Here is a 19,675-nt window from a genome sequence, read left to right as displayed (position 1 = left end):
GTTATCGCTTTAGAAATAGATTAATGTTTAGTGGAATAAACGGTAAATATTTAACAGAAATCTTGTTTTACAAAAAGCGTTATAAAAAGGTTGTCGCTTTTGAAAAATTCAGCACACCAGCGAGAACTTCTTGTAGGCAAACAGTATATTTCTTATAGTTACAGGGTCAAAATAGTACATTTCGATATACCGCATACGGTCATATTTTACATCGCTCGCTGTCGCCGGTTCACACAGACAGGAAAATTTTCATCATAGTCCACATAAAAGGTAATTTAATTGCACAAATTGTGTTTTAAACGTTTTGCTTTTATGTGCTGGTTGTTATCTGACATGTTTAACATTGATTAGCGTGCGTGCGTGACATTTGCATACATGAAAGATGCAACTAAAGTGCCGTTTGATATCACACAAAAAATCGATATAGTCGGAAAACGAACGGTATAGTGTGGTGGTGTGGGAGATTTCGCTTTACGTTATTTGCCAGTGACAGAACAGACAGTGTGAGAGTGCGAGCGAGAGGTGAGATGACGTGACTAAAAGCACTTTTTCCACGCATTCTATATTAAAACAGATAAACAGACTATTATTGCGGCAAGCACAAATCAAAGTCAATAAATATTTTTGTTGTGAAGACTAAAATAGCAATAAGAAAGTAATAACAAGTAAATGTAAGTAGAACAAACTGATATTTGTCATCATACAGCTGATGGATGCATGAAGTAACGCGAGGGCGGGGGGTAATAATAATGAGTGATTTGCATTGATTGGTAATTTGTATGTTTTGTTTGTAAAAAACAGCAATTTTGCGTGGCAATGGCGAACAATAACTATGCCGGATTCAACTACGGCGGCACGCAGTACAACACGGGACAAGTCACCTATCCGGCGGTAACGAATGCAACATATGCAAATGCCGCTGCCTATCAAAATGCTGCTGTGGCTGCTGGCCAAGGGGGCGGTGGTGGCCCCGGCGGTGGAGGTGGAGGCGGCGGTTATGCAGCGGCCGGCGCTGCTGCTGGCGGTGCGCCCGGCTATGGCGGCTATGGGGATTATCGCAGCGCCATGCAATCGTACGATGCCACAAAAACATTCTATCAGCAAGCGCCGGCCAGCTACAACACGGCTTCAGCGGCAGCAGCAGCCGCGGCAGCAGTAAGCAAGACACACTATTCGGCACCGCCCGTCAAGAATCCCAATTCAGCAGCCAAAGGCGGCATGGGTAAAATGGACAAATCGAATGGAGCGCCAAAGCCGCCACCTAATGTGGCTGCAGGCAACAGTTACAGTGGCTACGACACGGCACTCTATAATGCGGCCAGCATGTATGTGGCCCAACAGCATCCTGGAGGTCAGAAGCCCAACAACGGCGGTGGCGGCAACAACAGCTGGTATCAACGTAAGATGGGACCCACTATCCCAGGAGCGGCTGCACTGCGTGGTCTGCGTCCCAAGGCACCACCACGTCCACAGCAACTTCACTACTGCGAGGTATGCAAGATTTCGTGCGCCGGACCGCAAACGTATCGCGAGCACTTGGAGGGACAAAAGCACAAGAAGCGCGAGGCATCGCTCAAGATGCAGGCAACGGCTACGAATAGCACACAGAATCGTGGCAACAACTATCACTGCGAGCTGTGCGACGTCACCTGCACCGGAACTGATGCGTATGCGGCGCATGTACGTGGCGCTAAGCATCAGAAGGTGGTAAAGCTGCATCAGAAGCTGGGTAAGCCAATACCTTCTGAGGAGCCCAAGAAAATGGGCAAGATTAACTTTGTGCCAGCTGCACCTGCTGCTGGTGCCGCTGGAGCTGCTCCTTCTGCGGCAGCCTCCTCAATCAAGTCTGAACAAGCTGAAGCTGAAACCACTCCAGCAGCATCTGCTGCTGCTTCTACTGAGAACATGGATGATATGGATGATTCGCTGGAGAACACCGACAACATTAAGCCAGTGGGCGGCGAATACATCGAGGAAGTGAAGGACGATGAGGGCAAAATACTCAGCTTTAATTGCAAGCTGTGCGACTGTAAGTTCAATGATCCCAATGCCAAAGAGATGCACATGAAGGGACGTCGCCATCGCTTGCAATATAAGCGCAAAGTGCAACCCGATCTGGTTGTCGATTTCAAGCCAACGCCACGACAGCGTCGCCTGGCCGAGGCACGTGCTCAGCGTGCGCTGATGTCTTCGCATCGTGGCGATGACCACGAGGGCAGCAGCTACTGGGATGAGCAGCGCAATCGCCAGTACACCGAGGAATATGACTACAACAATTGGATGTCGCGCAGCTTTGGAGGTAAGTCAACAAATTGCATAACTATCATGATCATTAACTAATTCGTAATTTCTTGAAAAGGAGCTCAACGCTTTGGCCGTGTTGGCGGTGGTCCACCACCGCACTTTGGCATGATGCCGGGTGTTGGTGGTAATGTGCGTCGTCCAGAGAGCACCGACGATCGTCACGCTATTGCTCGTCATGCCGAGATCTATCCCATGGAGGAGGAGCTGCAGACTATACAACGCATTGTCTCACACACTGAACGCGCTCTCAAGCTCGTTTCGGATGCTTTGGTTGAGCTGCCCAATACGCCAGCTGCGGAGGAAAGCGATGCGGCTGTGGTGAAGAAGGAGAAAACTGATAAACCGTCGGAGAAGGATGGTCGTGATAATCAGATATTCTCGTTTCACAAGGATGCTGACAATGGCGGCAATGTGGTGCGCATCTTGAAGGGCGTGATGCGTGTTGGCTTTTTGGCCAAGGGTCTGCTGCTCCACGGCGACACCGCTGTCGAGCTGGTCGTCCTCTGTGCGGAGAAGCCAACCACAAGTCTGCTGCAGCGTGTGGCCAATTTGTTGCCCGACAAACTGAAGGAGGTGGCAGGTAAGTTAGCAAAAGAGCAGCGACTTCGACTTTGATGTCATTTGTGCGATAACTTTTTCCAGAGAAATAGCTGATAGCACAAGCTTCCCCTGTTTAATAAGGGGGAATTTAAGTGTAGCATGGATATGTCTTAGGCTTTCCACACACTCAGACACACACAAATACACACAGCACTCATCCAAGTTTTAACAACCTTTTACCTTACCAACTTATCAAGCTTGCTGCAGTTTAAATTCCCAAAAGAAAATACCTGTTATTGGGAACAAAACTATATTTTATCATACCGAATTATTTCTGTTTTGTTCCTTACACTAAAACTAAATTCTCCCGACTCGTATTTATAATATAAATATTTGAATATTTGATGATGTGGTATTTGAGCTTTGGCTCACAAAAATGTTGCAAATAGAATTGAATTCTATTGCTCGTTTAACTCTTTAATGTGATTCCAAGACATATCCATGTCGAATAGATAAACGCGACAAATTGCAAAATCAAAAGCAGCAAATCCAAAAAATAAATAATATCGTATGTTTATATTGAAATCGTCTGGCCAACTTGACAATGTGAAGTTCGCCAAGAGAGAGAAAAACTTTTCGGAGCGCTAAAGAAATGATGCTGACAAAAAAAAAAAAAAGAAATGAACAATTGCAATGCACATAATGTGAGATAAATGGACATATTTATAATGTATATAGTATCAATATGTCGAATCAAATTTAGTCGTTTGCGATGCGCAATTTGTGTGGAAAAAGTGCAAATTATTGTTTTGATAATTAGACATAAAATAAAAAGAACAAAAATATGTATCTTACATAATCGACTACTGTTGAGACCTGTGTTGTGTTGTTGTTGCCGTGGTGTGGAATTTGAAATTGTTTTGAAAACAACGAACAAACGAACGGAAGCAAAACAAAACAACGAAACAACAGCAGCCAAATAAGCAACAACAACAACAAAATTATCAAGATCTACAACAAACAACAACTACAAACCAAAATCAAAACAACAAAACGAAAAAAACAAACCAAACCAACCAACCAAAAAAAAAAAGTAAACAAATATAAACGTATTTGCCGTTTTCAGCTTCTCTATCTGCAGGATAAGATTTGAGCCCTCCTCTTAGCCTTGAGATGATATCACTCACAGAGTACTCCTCACACTCAGGTGTCAGGGTTATAGCCGTGTCAATAGATTTCCCAGAGAGTCGCTGCTGCTGCTGTCACTACTGATCTGCTCTGCTCTGCTCTGCTCTACTTCTACTTCTACTGCTGCTGGTGGTGGAGATAATCTAATCAACGGAGAGATAATCCTAATCGTAATGGTAACACACAAGCAGTAATCCGTACTCCGTAATCCGTACCTCAGTCCACTGAAAAATGTGTGCCCGCGAACGGAAACTGAAAGCGGATGTGCCAAAAAAAAGAAGTTCGACTTCGAATTCGATATCGATTATATGTGTGGAACACAAATGAAACCGAATCAAATCGAATCGAATCGACGCAAATCAAATCAATTCAATTTTAACCAAACCAAACGAATCGAATCAAATTCCATTCAATTTCAATTCAAATGAAATGAAATCTAACGAATTTCTCAGCCAAAGGAATATATTTATACAAAGTTTATGGGCACCAGCGATGTGCTCTTGTTTGTTTGATGCTCTACTTTTACTTGTCACTTTGCCACACGCCACTTGCCACTTTCTTTCTCTCTCTCTCCCCCACTTTCCACTTCCAATTGCGAAGAAACTTTGTGTAAATAAAGTCCTTTGACAATACTATCGCATATAGTATTATTGTTACGAAAAAAAAAGACCAAAAAAAATGAAACGGCCAAAACGACCAGAAGCAATGCGATTGATCCACACAAGACAGACGCGTAAGGCGCTTAGATGATAATGGTACACATGGAATTATGATATCCAAGTACCTTAAGCATTTTGTTATCCATCCAAATTTGTTGCGCCCCCTAAAATGAAAATTGAAGCAATATGGGGCAGCTTTTTCAATCTCCAAGCAGCCGTTATGTGTGTATCAAACTTGATTGTATTACAAAAAAATATCAAATACTTTTAAAAACTGCCAAAAATTGCGACCGAAATTTCCAGGTGCTCAAGATTTCTCCGACAACAAATTTCGGTCAATGTTTTTAGTCTTTTAAAACCCTAAACTAAGTTACACTCTAAGGGGAATTGCAACTTTGACTTCCGATTTTAGGAATTTGCAATTCCGTTTATGAGGCCGAGTCGGTGATGGAGCTGGAGGTGACGTAGCATCAGATGATGCCGCCGCCAATCCCGCTGGCTAACCGGTCCGATCCCAGCACGCAAGTCATATACTTGAAATACTTACGATACCATATATACTATATACATAACATACAATATACAACTATTACTAGTTCATGATGATGATTTATGGATGTTTGCTGGGAACAGAGCGGAATTTTGTTATCTGTGGAACGTAGGAAGAAACAAACATTTACATTTTGCTTTTGATTGTCAGATGTGCTGCATTATCGTATCATATATTTGTGAATATACATATAATTAATTGTATATACATACTTATATATGTATATTGTGGGCCCACACTTGGTATTCTATATACTCCATCTACTACCTACAATGTTTGTCTCTTTTCTAAGCGTAGATAAACCAGTTGTTTTTCACTTTTTATGCGACTAATCGATGACTGTTTAACTCTCCACTTACAGGTGACACGCAGGTCAACTATCGCGTCGAGGTTAATGCCGAGGAGGCTTCGGTTATTGTTCTGGATGAAGTGGTGGCAGTTAAGATTACGCTGACATCGCCACTGCTGCGCGAGGCTTGTGATTCGGCCTCTGCAACGAAAGCGGATGAAGCTGCCAAGACAGAGGAAGCCGCCGATTCGGAGTTTTTGCCACGCGAACCTTGTTTACGGGTGAGTATTTCATACCCATCACATAAAGACGTTTTATTTGAATAATGTTTCCTTGGCAGGCACTTGCTGATTTACGTCATGCCAAATGGTTCCAGGCACGTGCAACTGGCTTGCAATCGTGCGTGATGGTTATTCGCATTTTGCGTGATCTTTGCCAGCGGGTCTCGTCGTGGCAATCGCTGCCACAATGGTCGCTCGAGCTGCTGGTGGAGAAGGTGATTTCGTCGGCTGGTTTCCCCATCTCACCTGGCGACTGCTTGCGTCGCATTATGGAGGCTTTGTCATCGGGTTTTCTGATCAATGGACCCGGTCTGTTGGATCCCTGCGAGAAGGACCCGACCGATGCTCTGCAGCAACTGTCAAAGCAGGAACGTGAAGATCTCACCGTGTCATCGCAACTCTTTCTGCGTTACATTGCTTTCCGCCAGATGTTCAAAGTGCTTGGCATGGAACAACTGCCAGCCATGAAATTCCCCATACGTCCATGGCGTATTAATCGCAAGCGACGTCGCTCATCCGGCAAGGCAGGCGTTTCGGAAGCGGATCCCGCTGACATCGAGGAAACTGGTTCGGATGAGAAGGTTGCCAAGAAGGACATAACTCCGGCTGTTCCCGCCACGGCCTAAGCATCCGCCGCAGCACTCAGCAAATTAGGAATATACTACGTAGTCTGTCGTCAATAATTATGAATCAACCATTTTTCTTCTCAATCTAATCTTGTGTAATTCAGAAAACGAATTACGCCCCCGATTACAAATGCCTAACTACTATTTCCATTGAAACTAATTGAAAATGGATTGAATATTTTATATGTTTATCATGTCAAACATGTTGCCGTCGTATTTATTATGAAAGCAGCAACAAAGCAAAACGTAAATAGCAAAGAACCCCAAACTAACAATATAATATAATAATAATAATGATTAATTCAATTAATTGCATTTTTTCTAGATTATGCAGAACTCTTAAATGCAAAATTATATTCGATTAGTCCGATGGAAGCGTTGATTCTCTATACACATCAAATATGTACTCAACGGCTTTCATTACGCGTTTCAAATATTATGAAAACAAATCAATTTTAATAAAAATACCTATACAACAATACTTTATTGGTTGCTTAACTTAGTGATATCATTAAGAAGAGTTCAAAGGAATTTTTGCCATTTGGAAAAAGGCTTTATGTTGGCACTGGAATTATCTTCGGACCTGCGTTTGTTGGAACCACTTGATCTGCTTTTCGCAGAGGAAAACTCCACTTCATCAGAGTCCAGGCTTATTACTGAAGACTTCCTTCGCATCTGTGGTGCTTCCTGTTCATCAACAAAGGCAGTCCATTTACTAGATCCTTTGGTGAGTTTATTATTTGTACGTCGATCAACCTTTGGTAGTTGATTTAAGGGCTCATCCACGTAGGCAGCCAATTTACTTGGTCGGTTAGCTGGTTGTGATGACATGGAATCATTTCTTGATGCTTGTTCTGTCGGCTTATCCACAAAAGCAGCCCATTTACTTGTTCGCTGGGCTGGCAACACTTCAGTATCCAATTCAGCATCCTGTGCATCTAATATCTGACGTTGTTGTTGGGCATGGCGTTTCTGTCCATGCTCCAGATTTAGTTCCTGCACTTTCAGGCGACATTCGGCTCCAGTTCCTCGAAAGAATTCACGAAGTACGACTTGCTTTTGGCGGCAAACTTTGCACTCCCACTTGTTGGACTTTTTAACAATGTCCACCTAAGCAACAATAATTCAATACAAAAGACAAGAGTATATAATTACTTTAACAAACCTGGTATAAATCACAGTCTTTGCATTGCAAAACGCGGATTTGCTGAGACATCGCAACGACAAGATTAGTCGAATTTCAAAAACTAACAAGAAACAGAGTGACCGCAGTTTACAAATTTCAATATACTGCGTTATGCATGATGTCGCATTTTAGGACTTTATTGCCGTTTGTTTTTCGCGGTCAGCTGTTTATTAGTTATTCGACGCCACAACGACGCTGATCACAGAACGGTTGACACCGTTTTAACAATACTCGATCAAGATGCGATTGGTAAGTGACAAACAAGAAACGTTATCAAGGGAAATGACAATAATAAATTTATCTGGCTTATAAATTTTGTAGTATTGCCTTAGCGGTGACTTGGCGAAACCATGCTACATCATCACGTTCAAGGGACTCCGCATAATGCTCGATTGCGGTCTCACCGAACAAACGGTACTCAACTTCCTCCCGCTCCCCTTTGTGCAGAGTTTGAAGCTTTCCAATCTGCCAAACTTTGTGCCGAGCAGCGATCATGATCCACAAATGGATGGCGAGCTCAAGGAGTGTTGTGGTCGTGTGTTTGTGGACTCTGTGCCCGAGTTCAATTTGCCGATGGACAAAATGCTTGATTTCAGCGAAATTGATGTTATACTTATCTCCAACTATCTAAACATGCTCGCTTTACCCTATATAACGGAAAATACTGGCTTTAAGGGCAAAGTCTATGCGACGGAACCAACGCTGCAAATTGGACGCTTCTTTCTCGAGGAACTTGTCGATTACATTGAAGTCTCGCCTAAAGCATGCACAGCACGCTTATGGAAGGAGAAACTACATCTACTGCCGAGTCCATTGAGTGAAGCCTTCCGTGCCAAGAAGTGGCGCACCATCTTCAGTCTCAAAGATGTGCAGGGTAGTCTATCCAAGGTGACCATCATGGGCTATGATGAGAAGCTGGACATTCTAGGCGCTTTTATTGCCACGCCTGTTAGTTCAGGGTATTGTCTCGGCTCCAGCAACTGGGTGCTGAGCACTGCGCACGAAAAGATCTGCTATGTGAGCGGCTCCTCCACGCTGACAACTCATCCGCGTCCCATCAATCAGTCGGCGCTCAAGCATGCGGATGTCTTGATCATGACGGGTTTAACACAGGCGCCAACTGTAAATCCTGACACTAAGTTGGGAGAGCTGTGCATGAATGTGGCGCTTACCATACGGAACAATGGCTCAGCACTGATTCCGTGTTATCCTTCGGGTGTTGTCTACGACTTGTTTGAGTGCCTCACGCAGAATCTGGAGAATGCTGGACTCAATAATGTGCCCATGTTCTTCATATCGCCGGTGGCGGACAGTTCGTTGGCATACTCCAACATCTTGGCCGAGTGGCTGAGCTCTGCTAAGCAGAACAAGGTCTATGTGCCCGACGATCCTTTTCCACATGCCTTCTACCTACGTAACTCGAAACTGAAGCACTATAATCACGTGTTCTCAGAGGGTTTCAGCAAGGACTTTCGACAGGTGAGTTGACTGTTTATATTAGAAACAGTTATCACTATTATATATTGTTATTATTATTACTAAACTTGCTTTCCTTCTCAACAGCCCTGCGTGGTGTTCTGTGGCCATCCCAGTCTGCGCTTTGGCGACGCTGTGCATTTTATCGAGATGTGGGGCAACAACCCGAACAATTCGATTATATTCACGGAACCCGATTTTCCTTACCTGCAAGTATTGGCGCCCTTCCAGCCGTTGGCTATGAAAGCCTTCTACTGTCCTATCGACACCTCGCTCAACTATCAGCAGGCCAACAAGCTGATCAAGGAGCTGAAGCCCAATGTGCTGGTCATACCCGAGGCATACACCAAGCCACATCCCTCGGCACCCAATCTGTTTATCGAGCAACCGGACAAAAAGATTATTACTTTCAAATGTGGCGAGATCATCAGGCTGCCTTTGAAGCGCAAACTGGATCGCATCTATATTGCCTCAGAGCTGGCGCAAAAGATATTGGCACGAGAGGTAACCGCTGGCGTCTCGCTGTCCACGCTCACTGGAGTGCTGCAGGTCAAGGACAAGGTGCATTGCATACAGCCGTGTGCGGAAACCATCAAGGAGGAGCCCAGCTCGAGCAGTGGCAGTCACAACACTGTTCCCTCCAAGGAAGATGTGCTCAAGAATGTCAAATATGAATATGGAAGCATCGATGTAGATGCGCTTATGAAGCGACTAGCGCAGGATGGCTTCTCCAACATCAAAATGGATCGTAGTGGAGGCAATTTGACGCTGCAGTTGGTCAACGAGGATACGACCATTAAGTTTGAGGACAATGAGACACACATCATTTGCGGTGGCAAACCGACGACGCGTCTCAAGCTACGCGACACATTGCTCAAGTGCTTGCAGAGTTTCTAAGAATCTACAAATATACAATTTAATCTATACACTACATTTTTGGACAGACTTAACTATCAACGCGCAGTTCAAACGTTAGGAGGTGGAAGACTGCAATTTATACGCAGCAAAGCTCTTATAATTTGAGTCAAAGATCTAAACAATTTAATCTATACACAAGTTTTCTAGCTGACTGACTGATTGATTGACTCAAGTTTACAGTCCAGATGAGAGAAGATGGAAAGGTCTTATAATTTCAAACTCCAAACTTCCATTGAACTAAACTTAAAGTCAAAGATCTAAACTTGTTAGTTTTCTATAAATTTAATATAAACTAAGCAACAATTAATTATTAAACTACTGCTTCACAGCTAGAATGTTCGCACAGCGCTTGCAGATCTCTTCTTCCACTATGTTGAAGCGACGACAACGCGGACAAAGTTCCGCATCGGAGCTGTTCAGCTTGACTAGCGCTGCAGTTGCTCCAGAGTTCAACTCCGCCTGCAGTGTCACGCTCCCCACTTGGAGTATCTCGCTCAGTTCCGAGTTAACCACATCTTCATTCAATTTACCATCATTTAATGCAGACAGCTGCTCCAATTGTTGCTGCGAGTTGCAAGTGATGTTCACTGCGAGATGCCAACTGTTGACATCGCCAGCCTGTTGATTAATGATCCGCTTCACTTCCAAGGCTGTGATTACAATCTGATTGGCTTCCAGATTATGCCACTCTTTCAGACCCTGCACAGTTTGCTCGTGAAAAGCGCCGCCAGCTGCATCAAAGTAACTCCAGCTCTCTCCAATCAAAAAGGGAGCAATGGGCCATAAAGCCTTGCAGAGCTGTTTGTAGCATTGCGTCAACGTGTGGCGAATCACTTTCAATTGCTGCTCATCACCGCAATACAAACGATCCTTGATGAGATGCACATAAATGCCAGAGACTTGATTTGCGAGGAAGTTTTGGATGCAGGCCACAACTCGATTGTATTCATAGGCATTGTACAACTTTTCAATCTGGAAAGCAGCGATTTAAAACTACGAATTGCAGTTACTATTCAACTCTTACCTCCTCTTCGAAGTTGAGTAGCTGATGCAGCAAATACTTGTTCAAATAGCTGGCATCCTGCAGAGACAACTGTTGCTGTTCCCCCTGCTGGATGACGCCATTCAGATAACGCAATGTGCCGCGAACTTTGCTCAAACTCTCAGCGGATTGCTGAAGCAACTTGTCGCTCACTGTGATGGCCATGTGCTGGGTGCCATGTGAAGCCACCCACCAGCGTAGTGCATCAGTTCCATACTTCTTGGTGATTTGCTTGGGCGAGATGACATTGCCCAGTGACTTGGACATCTTGTGACCCTTCTCATCCACCGTAAAGCCATGCACAAAGAGGGCTCTGTTGGAATAGATTATTAAGATCTCCGGAGAACTAGTTTCATTCATCTTGTACTCACTTGTAAGGCGCACAATTCCTTGCTGCAATGCTGGTGAGCAGCGAGGATTGAAACCACCCAGTGAATTGATCATAGCCCTCTAGATACAGATCAGCCACTTTGTTATCCTTCAGCACAGCAGACCACGTGCTGCCGGAATCGAACCATATGTCAAAGATATCGCTGCCCTTTTCCAGCTCAGCTGCATTGCAACCAAGTTGCTTTAGCAGCTGTTCAGGCAATAATTCCTCCAGTGGCTTTGACCACCAAAAGTCCATGGATCCCTCGCTGTGCAGCAGAGTACAGAGATGTTTGATGAGTGCCTCACTGACCACCACTTCCTTGCTGTGCCGCTTGTAGAGCACAGGTATGGGCACGCCCCAGGCACGTTGTCGAGAGATGCACCAATAGGGACGTTTGTTCAGCTGCGTCAGCATCGCCTTCTTGCTTGCCTCCGCATTGACGCGTGGATAGATTTCCACCTGCTCCAGTGCTGCAGCTGCGGGCGCCTTTAACTTGTCTGTGTTGATGAACCACTGCTCACTGGCACGTATAATTACAGGTTGCTTGGTGCGCCAATCGATGGGATACGAATGCTGCAGCTGAGAGGCATGCACCACATCCGCAGCTAGATGTTGCAACACGAGCGTATTGCCTTCGCCCAGCACAGATCGATCACGCAGAAACTCAGGCGCCTCTTGGGTATAAACACCAGCTTCATTTACATAACATTTCACCGACAATTTGTTGGCCAAACTGATCAGAAAGTCATCCGGACCATGAGCGGGCGCCGTGTGCACCAATCCAGTGCCTTTGCTGTCCTGCACATGAGCGGCGTCGAAGAAGGGCAGCGCTGTCTGTGACTTATCTATGGGATGCTGATAGCTGCAGTTGCTCAAATCGCTGCCTGACAATCGCTGCACAATCTCGCACTGCAGTTGAGTCGTTGCCTCAAAGTCCGCCACAAGTGCCGAGGCCATGAGATAAAGTTCATCGGGACTGCGATTCGATAGTTTGACTAGCACATACTCCAAGGAACTGTTGTAGCAAATGGCCTGATTGCTGGGCAGCGTCCAAGGCGTTGTAGTCCAGACCAGGGCAAAGATTTGCTTGTCAGTTGTTGGCAATCCTTTCAAGGCGAATCTCAGGTATACAGAGGGACTGATAAAATTGGCATCGTACTCCAGCTCTGCTTCGGCCAGTGCGGTTCTATGAAAGTACGGGAAATGGTAAGAGTTTAGTAATAATAATACATTCGGTATAGTATAGCAAAGCTCACCTGGAAGAGGGAGACCAATAGACGGGCTTGAGATCGCGATAGACCAAACCACGTTCGTATAGATTGTAAAACATTTGCAGCTGGTTGGCAATGAACTCTGGCTTGAATGTCAAGTAAATGTTATCCGGCTGCCAGCTGGCCAAAATGCCCCAGCTGCGAAAGTCCTGCTGCTGTGATGCAATGGCCTCCAAAGCAAAGGCACGGGCTGCAATAGTAAACAGCTTATATGAGAAATTCGAATAATCAACAAGGTAAACTCACATTTCTGACGAATCTCGAGAGCACTTTGCTCGCCAGCAGCAACAGTGGCCGCATTTGTGGCCTTCAGCTCAATGGGCAGTCCGTGGCAATCCCAGCCTGGAATGTAGTTCACCTGCTGTCCATGTGCCACACGCTGCCGCAATGTGATGTCCTTGAGAATCTTATTGACAGCGTGTCCCATATGCAACTGACCATTGGCATAAGGTGGTCCATCGTGCAGCACAAATGTTGGCTTGCTTTTGTGTTGTTCCTGATGCTGATAAGCTGTGGCGATCTTGTGCTGCAAGAGAAAATCACAATTTACTTCCATGTGATTCCAGTTGTTAGTCAAAACTTACATCAAGTATTTGCCGTTCGAGTTCCTCGCGTTTGGCGGCTGTTAAACGATTGGGAAACTTGGTGCGTGGTAAATTAATTGTGTCTGTATATTTCTGTGCATCTTTCTTGGCAGTTTTCACAGAATAAAAGCGAGTAACGACACTGGCTCGAATAACACGCAACATTTTGCACGTAACCAAAACAAAGTGCAGCCGGCGCAAATGACAATCAGCTGTTCCAACAGCTGACGCGCTATTGGAAGTGAATTTTAAAGATGGCGCGCATATATTGGAAATTTGAAATAAAGCAGAGTGTGTAAAATTAACTAGGTATGGTATAACTACAATTATATTAACTTGTGAGTATTGCATTATGTAATAATGATATACAAATCAATAAATTTAAAATTTAGGAATTTTCAATAAAGCCAAGTATATAAAATTAACTAGGTAAGGTAAAATGATATTAAAATTAATAGTAATTAATGTATTACTAATGAGTTAAAAGTGAAAAACTTTCAAGCTCTTTAGCAATAAATGCGATGTGTAGTAATTCTTACAGTACATTAGTACCTTATTAAATTTCAAATGTATTTTAGCTATATCGTTGAGTTACCACTACGCTGCAGAAAGTAATAGCTATGGTAGAAGTAGACACGCCCACTTTCCACAAATTATTCTAGGGACCTTCGTTAGTTCAAATAAAGAAACCGCATCAAAAAATCTCATGTAATTTAGGAGTTATTCATTTCCATCAAGAAAAGTGGTCTCCTGGACCATAGTGCAATATTTCCTTACTCCGAAAAGTAGGCAACGATTTTTTTTGCATATTATAGCTTTTGTTCTTTTTACCAAACATACAATTACTGTATTTAAGTAATTGTATTTATGTTTGTGTAATAGTTATGTATCTCATGAATCATCTGAAGACTGAGGACACTGTTCCCTAGTTTGGTAGATTGTTTAATCGATTGTTCTACCCGAAAGCTATGCCATCTAGCGGTGGGTTGCTGTACTATGTTCTGTTTAATTTTGGCTTCTGTAGATCAAACCAGTCGGAATTATAATTAATGAAAGAAAAAGCAGATTAATATAATAATTCGCATCGAAACAAGTTTTTTTTTACAATGCCTATGTTTTATAACCTGCAGGCTTCTCTCTATTTTGATTATATAGACTATCTCTTCTGACGTTCAAAAACCGGTAATCGAAATATGCGAACTTTATTTATTTTGCGTATTCAACCAAGCTATCTTCAGTTATAGATGAACTGTCGCAAATAAATGTCGTTCTTAAATTGGTCAATTCTCTGGCTCATCTGCTGTGTTGTCACTGCTGCAGCACAATTTTGTGAGATAGTAGATTCAGGGATCTACAGCATAAAATGTCACGAATTAAGCAGTCTCGAGGAGATAAACGATGTCCCCACAACAAATCTTCGCGGATTAGAAATCAGAAACACGCAAACAAAGCTAACCATTGGAGCAGCGAACAGTTCACTAAACTTGCCGCAATTGTCGTTCCTCGATCTGCATGTGCCACGCCTTGAACTTCTCAGTGAAGGCTTCTCCAATCTCCCCCATCTGTGGCATCTCAACATCTCCGGCTGTGGGGTGGAACAACTGCTGGTCTCTCACTTTCCCACCGATTGCTTATTGGGACAGATCTACGCCAGCGACAATAAGCTTAGTGTTCTCACAAAGGATTTGTTGAGCAAATTTCCCAATTTGATTTTTGGTTTTTTCGAAAATAATTCTCTAAGCCATGTAGAGTTGCCATACATGGGATCTCTAAATATCTTAGACCTTAGTCATAACGACTTGACAACCTTTAACATCACCTTTGGCAATTGTCCATACTTGAAAAAGCTGTACCTCAACAACAATAAGCTCACTCAGGTATGTTAATTTGCAGCAATATTAAAATATTAAAGCTCTACTGTTTTCGCTTTGGAATGAAGTTTCAGATTACACTACCTGAAGAAGATGTTGCCTCCTCAGCAGAGAAAGTGCTTGGACTAGAAATATTGGATCTCTCAAACAACAGCATAAGTGAGCTTCTCGAAAACCAATTCGAGTCGCTGGGTGAACTTGTGTGGCTGGAATTATCGGGCAATAAAATTGCCGTTTTGAAGAGTGCTCACTTCGCAGGTCTGACATCATTGCGTTTTCTGCATTTGCAGTCAAACGGAAAATTGGAACTAAGTGAACACGCCTTTGAAGAACTCAAGCAACTTGAGACGCTCGACTTGTCATACAATGGTCTCGAAATTCTAAGTCCGCATCTTTTCGGCTACAATGAGGTGGACAAGCAAGGTCTCTATGATTACTTGCCAATGCCTTACATGCGTAAGCTTAATCTAAATGGCAATAAACTCCAGCAGCTGGACCCTAGAACCTTTGAAAAATTGCCATCATTGGATACACTCTTGCTCGCCAATAATGAATTGCGTGTGCTGCCCGAGGGTCTGTTTGTTCCTATACAAAATCTGAGGGTGCTGGATATGCGTCACAATCAATTGACAGAGATTAGCAGCGATATTCTGAAGAGTCTAAACAACGTCAAAGATCTGCTTATTAACTATAATCAGCTGACATTTCTGCCCGACTTGAATGGGACGCTGTCTCATTTGCAGCATATAGGCATTGACGGGAATCCGTGGCAACGTGACTCTTTTGCCCAATTTGAGCAATGGCTGATTGCAAGAAAGATACAGTATCTGAAAGATGACGATGAGAAACTACCTCTCTGATGATGCTGATAATGATGACATTAATAATGGAACTAAGCTATTCACTCTGTATTGTTCTCTATCAAGGTTTTCTTTCAAGAATTTATTTGATAACGAAAATATACACACTTGCCACTTAAATACTTTTCCTAAGTAATAATTCCCTTAAACCTTAAAGTCTTTTTCACCATGCCACAACAACTACAATATAAGTAATTAAGGCAACAATTATTAGTAATGTGGTTGTTGTTGTTATTGACTACTGAAATGCCGCAACGAGCGGCAAAATGTGGCAATTCATCAGTTGAAGTACCAGGCGAGTAGAAACCAGTAGCAAGCTGAAATAGAGCAACTCACTTGCTTACTCAGTGCCGCCGTATGTCGCATATTTCTGATTCTACAAAATCTTATATAAATGCGCGCCAATTTTAATAGTAAAAGCAAGCGATGCACAAAAGTTAAACCCTTCAAAATTTTAAAAGTTTTTGTTAGAAATTGCAACAACAACCATATCATAAGTAATTAAAACAGTTATTAATAATATGGTTGTTGTTATTAGTCACTCAATGTTGTAACGATGGTCAAAAATTGCTAAATCAGCAAGTGAAATACCAGGCGAACATAAATCACCAGTAAGCAGAAATGCTGCTGAAATGGCAACAACAACCACAACATCCGTAATTAAAAGAAAACAATTATTAATAGTATGGTTGTTGTTGTTGGCCAATCGATGTTCAAAAATTGCTAAATCGGCAGGTGAAATACCAGGCGAACATAAATCAGAAGCAAGCAGATATACAGCAAGTCACTTGAGTGGCGCCATCTGCCGTATATTCTAGGTACCGCACAACAATTAAATAGCGCGTCAATTTGAATCTTCAAAAAAACAAAAAAACAGTTGCACAAAAGTTAAAACCGTTAAAATTTTAAAATATATTTTCGGAAATTGCAACAACAACAAGAGAAATTAAAATAATTATTAGTAAAATTGTTGTTGTTGTTGGCCACTCGATGTTGTAACAACGGTGGTCAAAAGTTGACAAATCAGGAGGTGAAATACCAGGCGAACATAAATCAGCAGCAAGCCGAAATACAGCAAGTCACCTGAGTGGCGCCATCAGTCGCCTGTTTATAGTACTACAATTAAAATTAAAGCGCGCCAATTTGAATCTTAAAAGCAGCCGATGCACAAAAGTCAAACCCGTTAAAATTTAAAAATATTTTTTGTAAATTGCATGCTCTTCAAATTATCTAGCTCGCTCTATCTAATTAGTTAGGACTATGTATCTGTATACAAGTGAAGTTGCTGGGAGGAAAATATTATTAATTAACTTTTCCTTATCAAAGTTTGTGTCATTTATTCAAATAACAAATAGTTTGAAATTATTAATTAACAAATTGAATTATTAATTAAATTGAGTTATTAAAATGAAAGTGCGCAAAGTCAGAGATCGCTTATTTCTTCTTGTCTTTGGAAGAATCGTCTTTCGAGTCCTTAGCTTCGGATTTTGGTGGCTCCTTTTCTTTCTCATCTGCTTTCTTTTCGTCCTTTTTCTCTTTGGATTCCTCTGCTTTTACTTCCTTTTTATCCCCGCCCTCAGTTTTCTTCTCATCCTTTTTCTTATCTTTCTTTGGATCCGCATCTGCTTCATCAGGATTCATGGAGGACGCCAATCGATTTGCCTTGGCCAATGCCTCCTCAGCATCTCCGACCATATAGAAAGCAATCTCTGGAATATCATCGTATTCACCGTTGAGCAGACGCTTGAAGCCTTCTACGGACTTCTCCACAGGCACAAGCTTGCCCGGATGACCTGTGAAAACCTCGGCCACCTGGAAGGGTTGCGAAAGGAACCGCTGAATCTTGCGGGCACGTGCCACCGTCAGTTTATCATCCTCGGAGAGTTCATCCATGCCCAGAATAGCAATGATGTCCTGCAGAGACTTGTAGCTCTGCAACGTCTTCTGCACGGCACGGGCGACATTATAATGCTCCTCGCCCACAATATCGGGATCCAGAATGCGCGAAGTTGAGTCCAAGGGATCGACAGCTGGATAAATGCCTAATTCAGAGATGGGACGCGACAACACTGTGGTGGCATCCAAATGGGAGAAGGTGGCAGCTGGTGCCGGATCCGTGAGATCATCAGCTGGCACATAGACCGCCTGAACCGAAGTGATGGAGCCGTTGCGAGTGCTCGTAATGCGCTCCTGCATTGTGCCCATGTCAGTGCCCAATGTGGGTTGATAACCCACAGCCGAGGGAATTCTTCCCAGCAGTGCAGACACCTCCGATCCTGCTTGAGTGAAGCGGAATATATTGTCGATGAAGAGCAGCACATCCTGGCCATCGATGTCGCGGAAATACTCGGCAATCGTCAGTCCGGTGAGCACCACACGATTACGAGCACCTGGCGGCTCATTCATCTGGCCATAGACGAGCGCCACCTTCGAAGTTGGTTCCTCCAGTGAAATGACGTTGCTTTCAATCATCTCGTGATATAGATCGTTGCCTTCACGTGTGCGTTCGCCAGCGCCCACAAACACTGAGTAGCCACCGTGGGACTTGGCAATGTTGTTGATCAGCTCCATGATGAGCACAGTTTTGCCCACTCCAGCGCCACCAAATAGTCCAATCTTGCCTCCCTTCACATAGGGAGCGAGCAGATCAATTACCTTGATGCCCGTCACCAGCATTTCTGGTTTGACACTCAAATCCGCCAGCTCAGGCGCATCATTGTGGATGAAGGAATAGAAATCGCTTTTGATCTCGCCACGTTCATCGATGGGATCACCCACCACATTCATAATGCGACCCAAGACGGATTTTCCCACCGGCACACGAATGGGAAAACCCGTGTCGATCACTTTCTGACCACGTCGCAGTCCTTCAGTGGCATCCATGGCCACGCTGCGGACCACATTGTTGCCCAAGTGATGGAAAACCTGGCAGAAAAGTATGAGTAATCAACTAAGAGTTTGCCTGGTGAAACTCACCTCCAGCACCAGACGTCCAATGGGTGCATCTTGCACCTCCATGGCGTTGAGCACATCGGGCACCTCGTCTTCGAAGTAAACATCCACAACTGGACCAATGACGGAGTGAACAACTCCTTCACGACGTTTGCCTAACAGCGCACCAAGATCTTTGCCATCTGCCGATTTCTTTTTGTCCCCAGCATCGGTGGCTTCATCTTTGGCCGATTTTTCACCCTCCTCGCAGGGATTGTCTTTCTTGGAAGACTCTTCGCTTTGCTTATCATCATCCTTAGACAATAGGAGCGAGGTGTGAAGAGAACGCGACTGTAAGTGGAAATCTGCTAGTTCAAGTTGTCCCCTGCCTCTTCCGAGTTTCCAGCCTATGTTGAAGAAAGGGTTTCTATAGTTATGCGATCTATTATTAAAGTAAAGTCTTACCTGCGCTCAATCTTTTCCAAACCGTCAACATTTTGCTTGATTTTATAGTAATTTAATTAAGCAATCTTTAAAACTTCACTGTTGGTTAATCAAGTTTAAAAGTTTAATGGTTTTTATTTTCAGTTTGCAAATTTTTATAAAATTTTATTTTCTTATGAAATTTTCTTTCTTTACTGAAGACAGTTCGCAAATGAATTTCGCTTTGCTAATGACAGTGACATTAATGACAATAGATTTTATTAGCTGTCAAGGCTTACTTTG

The 19,675-nt window shown here is 43.4% G+C and overlaps 6 protein-coding genes across 11 annotated transcripts; 3 read left to right on the top strand and 3 right to left on the bottom strand.

Annotated features, from left to right (window-relative positions):
- Nucleotides 1-163: 163 nt before the first annotated feature.
- LOC117566804 (zinc finger RNA-binding protein) lies at nt 164-6,918 on the top strand. 4 transcript variants are annotated; one of them, XR_004572014.2, is made up of 6 exons: nt 165-270; nt 802-2,299; nt 2,360-2,884; nt 5,603-5,811; nt 5,871-6,683; nt 6,763-6,918. XR_004572014.2 is itself a non-coding variant. In XM_034246351.2 (5 exons), the coding sequence occupies exons 2-5, from the start codon at nt 817-819 to the stop codon at nt 6,435-6,437; spliced, it is 2,784 nt and encodes a 927-aa protein (XP_034102242.1). In that variant the 5' UTR covers nt 165-270; nt 802-816; the 3' UTR covers nt 6,438-6,918. The 4 variants fall into 4 exon arrangements, 2 of the variants coding, with proteins under 2 accessions (XP_034102242.1, XP_034102243.1); XR_004572015.2 differs by lacking the exons at nt 5,871-6,683; nt 6,763-6,918 and adding an exon at nt 3,971-4,208 and having other exon boundaries at nt 164-270; nt 5,603-5,740; XM_034246351.2 differs by having other exon boundaries at nt 5,871-6,918.
- A 41-nt stretch (nt 6,919-6,959) lies between these two features.
- Nucleotides 6,960-7,733, bottom strand: LOC117566806 (MRN complex-interacting protein). Of its 2 annotated transcripts, none has more exons than XM_034246354.2 (2): nt 7,603-7,733; nt 6,960-7,547 (listed from the first exon to the last, which is right to left on the bottom strand). In XM_034246354.2, exons 1-2 carry the CDS (start codon nt 7,651-7,653, stop codon nt 6,960-6,962), a joined length of 639 nt encoding a protein of 212 aa, XP_034102245.1. In that variant the 5' UTR covers nt 7,654-7,733. The 2 variants fall into 2 exon arrangements, with proteins under 2 accessions (XP_034102245.1, XP_051862093.1); XM_052006133.1 differs by having other exon boundaries at nt 6,960-7,529.
- A 38-nt stretch (nt 7,734-7,771) lies between these two features.
- Nucleotides 7,772-10,028, top strand: LOC117566805 (integrator complex subunit 9). Its single transcript, XM_034246353.2, has 3 exons — nt 7,772-7,872; nt 7,945-9,102; nt 9,187-10,028. The coding sequence occupies exons 1-3, from the start codon at nt 7,864-7,866 to the stop codon at nt 9,994-9,996; spliced, it is 1,977 nt and encodes a 658-aa protein (XP_034102244.1). The 5' UTR covers nt 7,772-7,863; the 3' UTR covers nt 9,997-10,028.
- Nucleotides 10,029-10,045: 17 nt separating this feature from the next.
- Nucleotides 10,046-13,476, bottom strand: LOC117566803 (isoleucine--tRNA ligase, mitochondrial). The gene is made up of 6 exons (XM_034246350.2): nt 13,288-13,476; nt 12,950-13,229; nt 12,689-12,893; nt 11,431-12,618; nt 11,042-11,372; nt 10,046-10,989 (listed from the first exon to the last, which is right to left on the bottom strand). Exons 1-6 carry the CDS (start codon nt 13,450-13,452, stop codon nt 10,333-10,335), a joined length of 2,826 nt encoding a protein of 941 aa, XP_034102241.1. The 5' UTR covers nt 13,453-13,476; the 3' UTR covers nt 10,046-10,332.
- Nucleotides 13,477-14,540: 1,064 nt separating this feature from the next.
- LOC117569348 (protein artichoke-like) lies at nt 14,541-16,166 on the top strand. Of its 2 annotated transcripts, XM_052006132.1 has the most exons (3): nt 14,541-15,090; nt 15,130-15,164; nt 15,227-16,166. In XM_052006132.1, exons 1-3 carry the CDS (start codon nt 14,550-14,552, stop codon nt 16,016-16,018), a joined length of 1,368 nt encoding a protein of 455 aa, XP_051862092.1. In that variant the 5' UTR covers nt 14,541-14,549; the 3' UTR covers nt 16,019-16,166. The 2 variants fall into 2 exon arrangements, with proteins under 2 accessions (XP_051862092.1, XP_034106372.1); XM_034250481.2 differs by having other exon boundaries at nt 14,541-15,164; nt 15,227-16,165.
- A 1,158-nt stretch (nt 16,167-17,324) lies between these two features.
- LOC117570797 (ATP synthase subunit beta, mitochondrial) lies at nt 17,325-19,609 on the bottom strand. Its single transcript, XM_034252652.2, has 3 exons — nt 19,415-19,609; nt 18,995-19,356; nt 17,325-18,943 (listed from the first exon to the last, which is right to left on the bottom strand). The coding sequence occupies exons 1-3, from the start codon at nt 19,443-19,445 to the stop codon at nt 17,453-17,455; spliced, it is 1,884 nt and encodes a 627-aa protein (XP_034108543.1). The 5' UTR covers nt 19,446-19,609; the 3' UTR covers nt 17,325-17,452.
- Nucleotides 19,610-19,675: the final 66 nt, after the last annotated feature.

The sequence above is a fragment of the Drosophila albomicans genome, chromosome 3, assembly GCF_009650485.2.
Source record: "Drosophila albomicans strain 15112-1751.03 chromosome 3, ASM965048v2, whole genome shotgun sequence".
In the NCBI taxonomy this organism is placed as follows: Eukaryota; Metazoa; Arthropoda; class Insecta; order Diptera; family Drosophilidae; genus Drosophila; species Drosophila albomicans.
This window is presented reverse-complemented; position numbering and strand designations above follow the sequence as displayed.